At 38.3% G+C, this 15350-nt stretch overlaps 1 protein-coding gene across 3 annotated transcripts in view; it reads right to left on the minus strand.

Moving 5' to 3' along the window:
- Positions 1–1183: 1183 nt before the first annotated feature.
- Positions 1184–15350, minus strand: part of LOC576314 (arf-GAP domain and FG repeat-containing protein 1) — a 31790-nt gene continuing 17623 nt past the window's right edge. For all 3 annotated transcript variants that reach the window (XM_030981680.1, XM_030981679.1, XM_030981681.1), the window contains 3 exons: positions 8318–8833; positions 7063–7664; positions 1184–5729 (listed from right to left, as the gene is read on the minus strand). In XM_030981680.1, the coding sequence (XP_030837540.1) occupies positions 5652–5729; positions 7063–7664; positions 8318–8833 (1196 nt within the window). In that variant the 3' untranslated portion in view covers positions 1184–5651. The remainder of the gene's footprint in view (positions 5730–7062; positions 7665–8317; positions 8834–15350) is intronic.

A 15350-nucleotide genomic window follows, 5' to 3' on the forward strand; every position in this document is an offset into this window, starting at 1 on the left:
TCAATTGAGTATCAACAAGACTGCAGCATAAAACCTCACTTTGTCTGCAAAGAGCCAGAAGGGTTTTAACCCAATGACTACCGACTTCTTTAACTGCCATTTGCTTAACACATTGACCAATCATTTTCCATAGGTAAGGAGTAAACTCATATTGCATGTTGGGGCTAGAAGGGCACTAACTCTTTGTAAAATTATTTAACCGATGTTAACAACCTTCTGGCTCCAAATAGACGATACGACAGCTTGAACATCCTTATGACTTTTATCTTTGTGTGTGACAGGCCGCTGAGGTCTGCTAACGAATATTATTTTCCAGCCCGATACAAGCCACTTAGAACCAGGCTTATCATGATGATAATGGCCTTTCCTCTCCTACATCGGACTACAAATATGTCATTTTCAATATGGGACTGTGCATTGCTCTAGCTACTAACTTCTGTTTTTGGACACCCAAGAAATTTTTCTATTTCAGTACAGTAATAAAATACGAAGCAAAAATACCAACTCCAAAAAGTGCAAGAAAAACTAAGAGGAATCTATCTCCAAAGTGTGCACTAACATCCAGCGAATTCTAAACTATTGTATTTGTACAGAGGACTATATATATCACTGGTCTGAACATTCTGGCCCGAATTCACAAAGGAGGTTTGTCGACAAACGGAGGTTTATGTACGTCATATGACGCGTTTTGACGCGTTTTTTACAAACCTGGTTTGTAAAAAACAAAAGGAGGTTTGTGAATTCGGGCCAATTAGTCTAATAAACTTAAATATCTATGTGCCATTCAACCTAAATCAAATTCAAAACCTAAACCCAACCCTTACACCAAGTTCTGGTATAATTAAATGGTGGATAGATCCAAAAAGGATGTCTTGGTGCAGTTAGCTGACAGGGCCATTTGATGTGCAAAGTGTGTGTTATCATTTAACGTGAATAATGATCGCCAAAGTTGTACAGAAATTTGTTGACAAAAGCCAAGAAAATCAATATTCTCATTGGCTTATAAAAAATAATACTGGTATGAACTGAAGTGCTATGAAAAAAGGACCATTTCATAAATGTATTCAAATTACAAGCATGCCACTGCAATGCTTTAAGATTGCATTCGGTAGAAATGATAACTGTGACCTTAATAGTATACTCTGAAAAACAATGCCCTTCACAATATGAAATACAAAAAACATATGTAAAAGAACAAGAACATTTTATTTCATATATCGCACATTTTACAGCTAGCCTCCGAGTGCACAGAACCATTCTCCATTCCAAAAAAAGTTCTATAAACCATGTACATGAATTTGGATTAGACAAAGATACGATCATCACACCTCGATGGTGATCATTCTCAAGAAATTAATACACATTTGTTAATTAATTTATACATGTACAGCATATGACAAAATTTAAATAAGCATTTTAATAAACAAAATATATATGAATTCCTTTACAGTATATGCTAAACATAAGCTCCATGAACAAAAATGTAAATATATGTGCCGTCTTGAAGAGCTTAGTGCAGCACATATAAAGTACTGGGGTGTTTAGAAAGGAGAGATGACAATTCAAAAATATATACTAAAATGAAAATGAACAACATATAAATACTTGAATGACAGATAATCATAAATGGTTAAATGATATTCGGAAATATAATTTACTGTCAAGTTACACAATAAATGAGCCAAATATAATGTTAATAATGGACTTGTAAATATCAAAATGAGATTAGAAAATGGGGTTAATGTTGGTGCTAATGATGCATAACTAATGGATAATTCATAAAAGGGGTTATTGGTCATTTAGGAATAAATATATACTAGGCAAGAGATAACTAACTTGATATATTAAAAAGGATGGGTTTTATAACATGCCTATGTAACCAGGGCTGCGCTTCATAAAGAGTTGATATTTATTTGCGAATAATAAATAAATCGCAACTATGTATTTAAGAGACAGGAGATTGTAAACTTGCGATTGATTGTAAACTTGCGATTGATTGAAGGACTTGCAATTGATTCAGACCAATCACAACTCTTTATGAAAAGGGGCCCAGGTAGGTTATGCTCTGGTAAAGCTGTCATGCAACAGTTGATCTCCAGCACAATGCCACAATAAATCAGAGGCTAATGGGTTGAGTATAATTTGTATGAATAGATATTGAATTTCTAGCCTGGGTTGCTTACATATATCATCTTGATAACCTACCACATTTTCATTTAAAGCAAGATCAAAACCGTGTAATTTCTAGACAGATGAACGGAGATGGGATATTGTTTGACAGTTTAATAATAATATACTTAAGTCTGTTTGGAGCCACAAGAGGGTAAATTTCTATGTTACTCAGAGTAAACAGCCTACTCGCTCCAAACAGACAATAAACTATTAAACCTTTTTCTAATATGGTCGAACCTGTCTATTAAGGATATCCAAGGGAAACAGAAAAAGTGGCCACTGTAGACAGGTTTTACAACATGCATTTGTTTCTTGAGGGAGACAAAATACATGGATGTTCATTGTGGCCTTTATAGGGAGGTGGCCGCCAAGACAAGTTTGACTGTAATTGAAAATCTAACCTGACAGAGAGATAAAGATTCTGCTCGCAAGGGATTCAGGACCAGGCCCTAACAAATTGTTAAAATGTATTTATGCACACACAGTATCAAAATATCGGCCTCTTTTAAGCTCAAATACCAAATGCTATATATATATATACAGCATTTTGAATAAAGTTTTACTTTCAGCGAAAAAACAAAAAAAGGAGAAAAAGAGCCCCTTAGCAATGAAAATGAAACAAACGTAACACATATGGACAATATCCTACAGAAAAGACAACTTCGTTTGGAACCATCTAGGTTTTCTAAAGGAATGATTCTCATTTCATATTTTATACTGTCTCATATCAATTAGAATTTCACTGTTGCCTCCAAATCTACATTTCTAGTGTTAAAAATTCATGCCCATGTGATAATTGCAATTAAAAGTGATTAATAATTCTTCAGTTTCAACCAAACTGCAATTTTCCTGGAATAGAATACAATTATGTTGATGACCAACATCTGTAGTAATTTAAAACTACCAATTGCTCTTCTCAAGTTTCTCGAGATTAAAAAATACATCCCTCAAATTCAACTGGTAAAACCTCTTAACTCGTGTTAACTACAATACATTTATCATCCTATGTTAACAATTTGAAGTTTCTACTACACTGTGTATGGATTCATTTGGTATTTGTACTTTCAAAGTTCAACAAGGCCACAGAATATTGGTCAAGATCTGGAATTGATTGGAAAGGCGCCTTTTCTTCAACAAGAAGTTTTCTTCAAATAGCCTTGAAAGATTAATTTCATAGATGACGATCTGGCGGGAGGGGTTTCAATGTTTATCTCTTTAGTGTTCTCTCTCTAGAGAATTACTTGGTGTAAAAAGACAGAATCATGCAGGCAAAACTTTTCAAGCTTAGATACAATTTTACTTGCAAGATTAAATAAGGATATATTCAGCCATAACAGATACTAGTTATGTCTTGTACCTGACAAAATTTATAAAAAACATGTCGACTATTTAATCAAACAAAAATTGCAGGCATTTCAGAGCCAAATTTGGTAGGATTGTGTACCTTGATTTAAAAGAGGGTTGAGAAAATAATAAAATGAGGTGAACATACTTCACCATCTTTTTGACTTTTACCAATATCATGAATGACCTTTGATCCAAAGTCTGATACACGTGTACTTCTGGTGACCCTGGAGCTTTGACATTTGTATTTCTTTCTATGCAAGCAATATTGAATGAACTCCAAGCGCTATCATCATAAAGAGGCATATCCTAACATCATGCAAACTTAGTGTTACCAAGACTGAATGACACATGGAATAGGCAAAAGCCCCTAGCACATACAGTTTGCAATAGTATGACATTATTCAAAATATGTTTTAATAATTAGCTAATAGTTGGCATATCCAGCAATCTTGATTATCAGGTCTGATACACAATAAACTGCTTAACTGTGTCATGGAGATTTTCTATGTCATTGATAGTCTTAGACACTAAACTTTGCCTTTATACCACACTTTCTGAAATCAAGCCCTCATAGATAACGTTTATACATCAACACCATCCTTAGCTGCAAGTTAAGGGGCTCTTCTCCTTTCTCGTACTTCTGTTTTATGGGCTCTGTATCTTATGGAAAGGCGTTTTCTAAATTATGTAATATTATCACATTTATATTATTATAAAGAGGCTGCCTACAGGATATGTGAGATATTGTTTTGTTTTCATACATTCATATAATTCCAACTAAAGCACATTTATGCTTGGTGGTCAATGAGACAACATAGTGGAAGCGCCAATAAATAGAAGAAAAATAAAAATAAAGCCTTGGTATGATAACAACAGAAAAAAGAGAGCAGAATTTAATTTCAAATACTGATGATATACAATGGGGTGTTATCTAGTATTCTAATCTGTGTATGGAATATCCGAATGAAGATCTTGGTTAGAATATCACATTTCTAAACGCTGTGTACAAATATTTCTATCTTGCAGGCTTAAAGTATCTTTTGCTTCGATCAGAATCCGAACATTTAGGTCCTTGATTACCATTTCTAGAATTAGTGAAGTTGGCTTCAATAAGAAAAAGAGAAGACAAATCATTCCTAAAGACAATTCACTGTTAAATTTGTGCTTTTATTGTAACCAATTTACCTGGTTGATGTCCTGTCACGTGTAGTTGATATCAATAATGATAACCATAATAATAAATTTGGTCACTGTAGAAAGGGTACTGAGTCATAGAAAAATTGATGCTGAAGGCTCATTGCATTAATCAAATGGCAACCATGATATCCAGTATCTTTTCTAAATGGACCAATTTTAATCATCGAGATTGTCATTTCTAACTGGAGATATGTGCCTGGCCCTTTTCTCCTGCTTTCATTTGGTATTGGTAGAATAACTGCAGTCACAAAGAGGGAAAGAGGAGGACAAGAGAGAGGGTAGAGAAAAGGGGAAATAATGTTTTTTCTATGCTAGAAACTACAGACAACGTCAGTGGCATAATGATTCTAGGAATATCTCTTAGTTGTGTCAAAAGATGGGATTTGGAACAGAGACTCTTTTTCTTCCATCCAGGTCTGCAATTTCAGTTCACATCTACAGACAGTTCTATTTTCATATAACCTGCATTCCTGGGACCTGTTTCACAAAGCCTTTTTTCAATGACAAATGACAAAAATCAATGACAAATCTGCTGATAACCAATCAGAAGCAAGGATTTCAGTAGCTTATAACAGAAACTGTCATTTGTCACTGATTTTGTGAAACACCCCCTGATCTCTTGAAGCTGGAGCCAACTGGGTGTAGGACATCAACATGTCCACCACAGAAGAGCCTCTAACACCACTCAAAGCAGCCATAAGGGCTCCATCCACAACACCAATATCATGAATCCAGTTGAATCCAGTTCATTCCAGCCGATTCCGGTTGATTCCAGTTGATTCCAGTTGCATCCAGCAAAGTCCTGTTCTCTCTAATGACCCAATCCTGGCTGTTCTCAAATGGAAGGGGGCTGGACTGGCCATCTTCTAGGGATACTAAGGTCTAGTCTCGATGGATGAAGACGTATGTAGGTGGGTTGGTTGGTGATGTGATGATTAGAGGAATGGATTGCTGGTGTTACTGCTCTTTGGTGGAAGGGCAGCTTGGGCGCCGAACCCTCCTCCCCCTTGCATCTGGTAGAAAAGTAAAGAGAGGAAAGGAGACAGGAAATAATAATTGTGATTATAATAATAATAATAATAATAATAATGATAATAATAACAATAACAATAATAATAACAACAATGATAATAATAATAATAATAATCATAATAATAATATTGGATATTTTCATAGCGCTCATATCAATTCAGTGGCAATCGTAGATTAATGTAATGGCAAAGGACATTAGTGCCACGGAATGAAATTAAAATAATCTACAGAGGATTACATGTTATGGATTCTAAAACAATTACCCCAGGGGGGTGTTTCATAGAGCTGTTCGTAAAGTTAGGCATGACTTTACGAACGACTTGTATATGAAGTGCCAGATAGGATGCCCAAAGTTTTTTCTGATATTTCCAATAACCTCAATTAAATTATAGCAAAAAATAGACTTTGCATTGAAAATGTTTGTTATAATAAGAATGTTAATCTACATATGCACAATTCAACTTTAGTTGATGCAGTTAATAATGATTGAGCATCCCATTTGGCTTTTCATACACAAGTCATTCGTAAAGTCATGCGTAACTTTACGAACAGCTTTATGAAACACCCCCCTGGACACCTAACCCAACCCCATTGCTGATGAGATAGTATAACAAAATGGTAATCACTTCGGATTGTTGATCCTGGGGGAATTGGTCAAAAGAAATCATTGAATTTTAAATGTTAGTAGTAATCTTCAAAGCTTTGTCAATTATTTTTCTCAAACTTTCAATGACCCGTTAACACAAGTATTCTACTTTCACTGAAATCATCTTGATGCCAGAGTGGTCTTCCACTTTAAATTTATGAATTACAGAAGTTGGATAAAGTCAAAACTTTTCCCCAGGGATACAAACTATAGAATACTGCTAATACCCTGGCTCTAGCTGTACTTACAAGATAAAGCATGCAGAACTTCCTACTAGGAACCAATTGACATATACTTCACTAGGGCCAAGAGTGACAATTGCCAGTTTGTCTTGCAAAAGGACATCAGGTTATGACAGGAGTTCGAACACAGTACCATGTTGTCTATAGTCCATTTAACTTATTCACAATATCAAAACACCTCAACATATCAATATGAATTGTATTAAAGCTTTTCTGTATTAGTTTACAGGAGAGATTAGACCACACTGAAAGGTCACTGGACAGGTGGTTATCTTATCAACTCAGCTCTCAGTTAACATAAGAAAAAGAGGATCATGGGGGGCCAATGGTCACCGATTAGGCATTGTTTGTTATATACAGTGTAGAGGGCGCACGTAGCTACAAATAGTGCAGTGGGCCTTTAAGTGAAATGCAAGCCTGACTCACCATGAAAGGATTAGGAGCCATAGGATTCTGTTGTGGTACTGCATTAGGTGCTGCTCCCCATGCAGCCATCTGTTGCTGACCTTGCGGCGTAGGTTGTTGAGGTGCACCAAACTGTCCCATCGGCTGCTGCTGTGGTTGGCCCATTTTATTAAACTGTAGTCCTGCCATTGCGGCCATACCCGCACCCCCAAATCCTAAGCCTCCTTGAGGGGTTTGCTGCGGTTGCTGACCTCCTGGCATACCCATCGCAAACTGATTAGGCATCACACCTTGAGCTTGAGGCATGGCACCAAAACCACCAGCCGCGCCAAACTGTCCTTGAGGAGGAAACCCTGCCCCTACTCTTCCATTCATTTGCATATTGGCTCCAGGTTGTTGCTGAGGCATTTGCTGGTTGAAGGCTCCACCTGCTCCTGGCATCATCATAGGGTTCTGTGCAGGCATCCCTGGAGCTCCAGCTGGCTGCATACCAAAGAGTCCGTTTGCTTGGGCAGGAGCCCCTTGGGTTCCGCCTGCTAGGAAAGGGTTGTTTACCATAGTACTTGTTGGTTGGGTAGCACCGCTTGAAGACATAGCCATGAAGGGATTACCCTGCGGTGCTCCTGATGAAAGGAAAAGAGTTGTAAATATCAATTATGACTTGCCTACTTCAAATACAAAGTACCCATCCTTTATTTTACATTTAACACCTGACAATTTCAAAGTTACAAACTAAAGAGTATTAACCTCTTCCCAAAGTAATAAACAGTTTAATTTGCAGGGGTGGTATAAAGGAAACTGTTCATTACTTTAGGAAGAGGTGTTTTAATTATCATATCAGATCTTAATCAGAATAAGCTACTGTCTAATAAATACACAAATATGGTAGAACAAACAAATGATTCACAGTGACAACCATGTCAACACTAACAGACAACTCACACAGACAACAATGTGAACACAAACCAAAAGGGTGTGTTTTCTTTGAGATTTCAATCACTGTGACAAGTACAAAGAGGTGAAAGACAGAAAAGAAAAGGATATGACCCCAGGAATCTATGCAGGGAATTGTTCAGAGGGCCTGCAAATCACCTAGAATGAGCTATTTTGTACACAAAAAGACCTAAACTATGACCTGAAAATAAATCGCTAGGGCCTGAATTCAGGCTATTGCCTGAAAACTGGCATCCCTGGTCTATTAATATAAATCTTTCAAAAGATGATTTATCAAAGCAGACTGGACCCCTAAGATTAATCTCTGTCAGAAGACACTAACCTTGCTGTGCACCAAAAGGTGCTGAGCCAAACAGTTGTGATGAAGACGTGGACGGCGTCCCTAATGATGTGGCTGATGCGCTGGCTGTTCCTGGAAACGCCTGCGGTGACGACTTGGCCATCCCTCCAGCCCAATCGAATCCAGAGCTAGATGAAGTCTTGGGAGGAGCTGCACTACTACCACCACCACCCCAGTCGATAACACCAGATGCACTTCTACCCCCTCCTCCTCCTCCGCTCCAGTTGACGCTGGCACTTTCCTGGGGCGGAGTACTGTCCAGGGAAGCGAATGCAGCGTACTTGTCCCCACCCGACGAGCCTACTGACCCAGCCGCGCCCCCTGACGGAGGACTTGCGTTGGCGATGGAGAGCCCCTGTAAACCTTGCACGGTGGGGTTGAGGGGGGCGGAGGAGACAACAGGGACAGGGGCAGACTGGGGGGCGAACGCCGACTCAAATGCCCCAAAGTTGTTGGTAGAGGGGGCAGACCCTGCAGCTGGTTGAGCTGGCATGAATGCTGTGAAATAGAATATAAAATAATTCCTTGTTTTTATTAAGCATAAATGAGTTAGTCTAGTGATGAATTCTCTGATCCACCAAGATAACAACCCAGGGTTCGATCTCAAGTCTCGTCTTCCAGATGGAGCCATTAAAGGTTGGTTTCTAGCTATAATCAGATCTGATTACCGTAATACAAGTCGTTGAAAACCAAATTATACACACATACATGAATGGAGATGGAAATCTGCACCATTGGTTATATTGTACTTAGGCCTCATTGTACTATGCATTGTAGCAAACATTTTTTAGGTGCTCACACAATACAAGATAAATTACCATACCTGCCCTGCATTTATGATGTTGAAAATGTGAGAAAAAAAAAAATCTATACAAAAGATATCAAATTAAATACATGATAAATTTGTGGTTCATGTTGTGTTGTTTTGTGTCCATTTCTGTAAATATTACATCTGTGTTTACATTCATGGCTAATACAAAAATAACCAGTTTTCTTATCATCCAGGTCAGCTTAAACATTTGGTAAGTTAAATTGTTTTATTATTTTATCCAGTAATTTCAGTGATATTAATGTAGAATATATTAATATCAGAATATACATTTTACAGCAAAAAAGAAATCCTACGTGTCTACGGTGTCTGATGATACAAGGTTCACGTTTAATACTGAAGATCTATCACCGGATGTACAAATGGAAATTTGACTGAAGTTTTATTACACAACCCTGCTTTATAAAAGCAATGACGCTTACTTTTCCACAGGTGTTCTTCATGTGTTTGGAGCCACAAAGGTCTTAACACTATGTTAACCCTTTCAGGATAATAGGGTCTATTTTTAGGGTTAATCACATATTGTTCTTCAAATTGGCAACAATAATATTGTTTTTTTATTGCTACGTTGTTCTCTTAGAATAATATACATGGGCCGTGATGGGCGAGAATGTTAATGAGAAGTTGAATAAATGGCTAAGTTTGGTTTGAAAAACAAAGATTTTGAATCTCTCAACATGTTGCTATTTTAAGGATTCTAGAGCTTATTTTCCTTTTTACAATTCCAAGCATCAAATGCAACATACATGTAGTCATGAAACAAAAATTCTACTCATGCATTTGGCATATTACTTTAGGGCTCTGAATCAATACGACTTAACACCTTTCTGGCTCTAAACAGACGAGACACAGATTTGACGGTAGATATAAAATAAACTATCCAACATAATTTTCCCCTTTAAAACACAAGGAAGTAGTTCCTGGTATAAGACCCATAATGCCACTGTGTCCAACTGATTTCCTTCCTTCAGAGAATGCTCCACTGCAATGCAAATACTAGGTGATTTGCCCCTTTAACTCATTGATAAAGCCATCATGAAATAACCCATAGCAGTTTGGTGTCACCTTCAGTGATGTTTTAATTTTTATCTCTTGATCCAAAATGCTCCGAATTACAGTAATCATTGAAATCTCTGAACTTTTATGGCAGATTGAAATTAATAATCATATTTGTGTACAAATTGGCAATTTCTTGTTGATTTGGGGGGATTTTCATTCACAGTTTAATGTAATACACATTTTTATTTTTCTACACTATGCATGAGTAGGAAATACAAATAATTGTTGCCAACTTGAGGAGGTAAAGGTGATTCATTTAGAACATAAGAAAACTGCACTCTAAGCGCAAATTACCGTAAGTGTGCCTTACCTTGCGTGCATCTAATATTGAACCTCTGACTGTGTCACGCTTATTTTGTGCTAATTTCAGACGACGGGTTATGTAAATGGAGATTTAAACCACCTTTGTGAACTGGGGTCATTGGGTTAAAGAAGTTAAGTTGAGCTACCACTAAATGAAATACCTGCCAATAGCTTGTAATGCACAAAATCTCTGAATACAAATTTTCATCCAAATCTAATGTACCGGCACTCTTGTGCTCAAAAGTTGGTTCTTGACAATAATGACAGTGGCACACAATACCTACCGAGGAATACGATTACAAAGTGAAGTATTCACTTACACTAGCGGGTACTTAAGTGTAACAGTGGAATACCGCATATAGCCTATGCCTATGTGTCTACAGTTAACACAAAGGTGCTACTCTCAAGGTGGGATTGCAAGTAAACAAGTTTATTATAACGGCCCTTGTTCGAGCTCACCGATGCACGTATGTGTAACTTTAAAAAGGGAATACACATATTGAATTGACCGGAAAAAAGAAATGCGATGGGTTTGAAATTTGTTACAATATTACTGTCTGTTAATACATGTATAAACCGGTAGCCTCTAATCGGGCACATCTACAAGGAGGTCAATGAATATGCATATCAGTGACGTCTTGTCAAGTCATGAATATTGATATTCTTGACTGCGCGCGTACGATCGTACGTACGTACGTACGTGCAGAATTGGGGTCATGACTGTTCAATGAAGGTAATACGTGCAACACAAATCAGGGCAAAATCTTACCATTATACATTTGTATTGTCCGTGATTATGAGGTAGAAGTGTTTGAGTGTTAAGTAAATTTATTTAGTGTGGATTTTGATACATTTTTGATACAGTTTATACAAAATTGGCGATTCTTTTGGTCGCTTTTTAACTCCAAAAAACAAGTGACCAACTCGGTCGTCGGCTAAACCACCTCCCTGTAGATGTGCCCGCCTACCTCTACATGTGCCCGATGGAGATAGGGATCGAGTTAGTGTAATAAAATAGTATTCTATATTCAATATCCGAGAGTTCACGGATGTAACATTAAAGCTCCCTTATATATGAGTTTCACAAATATCAATTTATCTTCTTTTCATGGATTTTCTTTGGATTCTACGTGTTTTACGTTGTCAAACAACCACCTCCCTGTAGATGTGCCCGCCTCCCGCTACATGTGCCCGAGATAGGGGAAATGTATTGAGGCATACAACCAGTGTTGTATATTGAATTTCCGACATGTCATGAATATAATAAAGCTCCTAAGATACAAATGAGTTTCATAAATATTAATTTATCTTCTTTTCATGGATTTTCTTTGGATTCTACGTGTTTTACGTTGTCTAACAATCACCTCCCTGTAGATGTGCCCGCCTCCCGCTACATGTGCCCGAGATAGGGGAAATGAAGTGAGGCATACAACTAGTGTTGTATATTGAATTTCCGTCGTGTCATGGATATAATAAAGCTTCCTAAGATACAATTGAGTTTCACAAATATCAATTTATCTTCTTTTCATTGATTTCTTTGGATTCTACGTGTTTTACGTTGTCAAATAACCACCTCCCTGTAGATGTGCCCGCCTCCCGCTACATGTGCCCGAGATAATGGTGTAGCCAGACATTAATTTATATAATTATATCTATGCGTATCTTTCTTGCTCCCTCGACGAGACAACTCCACCCAACAACCCCCTCTCTCGTTTACTCCCACCCCTCCTCTATCAGGCTCTTACCTCCACTTGTTTCCTTTTTCTCTTTTTGTTTTCTTCTTCCTTTTTCCTTTTTTTCCTTTTCTTTCTTTTCCTTTCTTTCCTCTCCTCCCTCTTTTTCTCTCTCCTTTCTTTTCCCTTTTTTTCCTTTCCTATCCTTTCTTTCCTTTCTTTTCATTTTCCTATTTTCTTTTCTTTTCTTTCCCTCTCTTTCTTCCCCCCCCCCCTTATCTCTTTTTTCCCGACGGCAGCGCAATTTTACCGACAATATCCTGACAGGTGGGGGGGGGGGGGGGGTTGTCGCACCCCCACACTCCCCTCTTTGGAAACGCCCCTGCTCGTATGCACTGTTTCGTTCTTGAAACACTGTTATATTATATTTACACAAACAAATTACCTTACAGAAAACATTAACATACCCAAAGAAAGTAGTCCGTCAAATGAATCATTATCAAACAAATAAATTACTCAAAAGTATACTGAGTAATAATCAACAATCAAAGGATACTGATTTTAAATACAGGCCTCTACACTGTTAAACAAAGTTAAAAGGTAGGTGTTACCAAGCGCGGATCAAGGGAGGGCCGAGCCCCCCAGCCCCCCCCCCCCCCCAAAAAAAAGGAGAGAGCGAGAAGGAAAAGAAGGGAAAGGGAAAGAGAGAAAGGGAAAAAAGAAGAGGAAGAAGAAAAGAAAAGAGGGAAGAAGGAGATCGGGGGGGGGGGGGGGACTTGCCTTCCAGGCTGTTGCCCCCCCCCCCCAAATCCAAAAATAAAAGAGAAGGAAGGAAAGGGAAAGAAAAAAGGAAAAGAGGAGATAAAGGGAAGGAAAAAAGAGGAAGAAGAAAAGAAAAGAAGGGGGATATCAGTTGCAATTTTCCCGCCAACAAGTTGTGGATAGGGGGGAAGGCCCTTGCCCCCCACCCCCCCCCCCCACCCCGTCCCTGCTAAAAAAAGAGAAAAGGAATGAAAAGGAAAAGAGGAGAGCTAAAAGGGAACAAAAAAGAGGAAGAAGAAAAGAAAAGAAGGGGGATATCAGTTGCAATTTTCCCGCCAACAAGTTGTGGATAGGGGGGAAGGCCCTTGCCCCCCACCCCCCCCCCCCCCCCCCGTCCCTGCTAAAAAAAGAGAAAAGGAATGAAAAGGAAAAGAGGAGAGCTAAAAGGGAACAAAAAAGAGGAAGAAGAAAAGAAAAGAAGGGGGATATCAGTTGCAATTTTCCCGCCAACAAGTTGTGGATAGGGGGGAAGGCCCTTGCCCCCCACCCCCCCCCCCCCCACCCCGTCCCTGCTAAAAAAGAGAGAAAAGGAATGAAAAGGAAAAGAGGAGAGCTAAAAGGGAACAAAAAAGAGGAAGAAGAAAAGAAAAGGGAGAAAAGAAGGGGAGATCAGTTGCGGTTAATCCCGCCAACAATGTGTGGAGCGGGTGGGGGTCAAAATGACCTTGCCCCCCACCCCCAGCAAATCTAAAAGAGAGAGAGGGAAGGAAGGGAAGGGAAAGGGAAAGAGGAGAGAAAGAAAAAGAAGAAAAAAAAGAATGAAGAAAGGTAAGGGATATCAGTTGCAATTCCAACAAGGTGTAGATCGGGGGGGGGGGGGGGTTGGGGAAATAAAATTCAAACGTGGTTTATTTCTAATTCCATAACGGTTGTTTACAAATAATGGTGAAATGACATCCTTTACGTTCATGTCGGAAATTCAATTTATAACCTATTTTCTACACTCCCCCTATATCGGGCACATGTAGCGGGAGGCGGGCACATCTACATGGAGGTGGTTATTTGACAACGTAAAACACGTAGAATCCAAAGAAATCAATGAAAAGAAGATAAATTGATATTTGTGAAACTCAATTGTATCTTAGGAAGCTTTATTATATCCATGACACGACGGAAATTCAATATACAACACTAGTTGTATGCCTCACTTCATTTCCCCTATCTCGGGCACAATGTAGAGGAAGGCGGGCACATCTACAGGGAGGTGGTTGTTTGACAACGTAAAACACGTAGAATCCAAAGAAAATCCATGAAAAGAAGATAAATTGATATTTGTGAGACTCAATTGTATCTTAGGAAGCTTTATTATATCCATGACACGACGGAAATTCAATATAGGCTACAACACTATCTCGGGCACATGTAGCGGGAGGCGGGCACATCTACAGGGAGGTGATTATTTGACAACGTAAAACACGTAGAATCCAAAGAAAATCCATGAAAAGAAGATAAATTGATATTTATGAAACTCATTTGTATCTTATGAAGCTTTATTATATTCATGACATGTCGGAAATTCAATATAGGCTACAACACTAAGTTGTATGCCTTACTACATATCCCCTATCTCTGGCACAAAGGCGGGCACATCTACAGGGAGGTGGTTGTTTGACAACGTAAAACACGTAGAATCCAAAGAAAATCCATGAAAAGAAGATAAATTGATATTTGTGAGACTCAATTGTATCTTAGGAAGCTTTATTATATCCATGACACGACGGAAATTCAATATAGGCTACAACACTAAGTTGTACATATCCCCTATCTCGGGCACATGTAGCGGGAGGCGGGCACATCTACAGGGAGGTGGTTATTTGACAACGTAAAACACGTAGAATCCAAAGAAAATCCATGAAAAGAAGATAAATTGATATTTATGAAACTCATTTGTATCTTATGAAGCTTTATTATATTCATGACATGTCGGAAATTCAATATAGGCTACAACACTAAGTTGTATGCCTTACTACATATCCCCTATCTCCGAGCACAAAGGCGGGCACATCTACAGGGAGGTGGTTGTTTGACAACGTCAAACACGTAGAATCCAAAGAAAATCCATGAAAAGAAGATAAATTAATATTTATGAAACTCATTTGTATCTTAGGAGCTTTATTATATTCATGACATGACGGAAATTCAATATACAACACTGGTTGTATACCTCAATACATTTACCCTATCTCGCGGGCACATGTAGCGGGAGGCGGGCACATCTACAGGGAGGTGGTTGTTTGACAACGTAAAACACGTAGAATCCAAAGAAAATCCATGAAAAGAAGATAAATTGATATTTGTGAAACTCAATTGTATCTTAGGAAGCTTTATT

The sequence above is a fragment of the Strongylocentrotus purpuratus genome, unplaced genomic scaffold, assembly GCF_000002235.5.
Source record: "Strongylocentrotus purpuratus isolate Spur 01 unplaced genomic scaffold, Spur_5.0 spur5_scaffold_12, whole genome shotgun sequence".
NCBI lineage: Eukaryota > Metazoa > Echinodermata > Echinoidea > Camarodonta > Strongylocentrotidae > Strongylocentrotus > Strongylocentrotus purpuratus.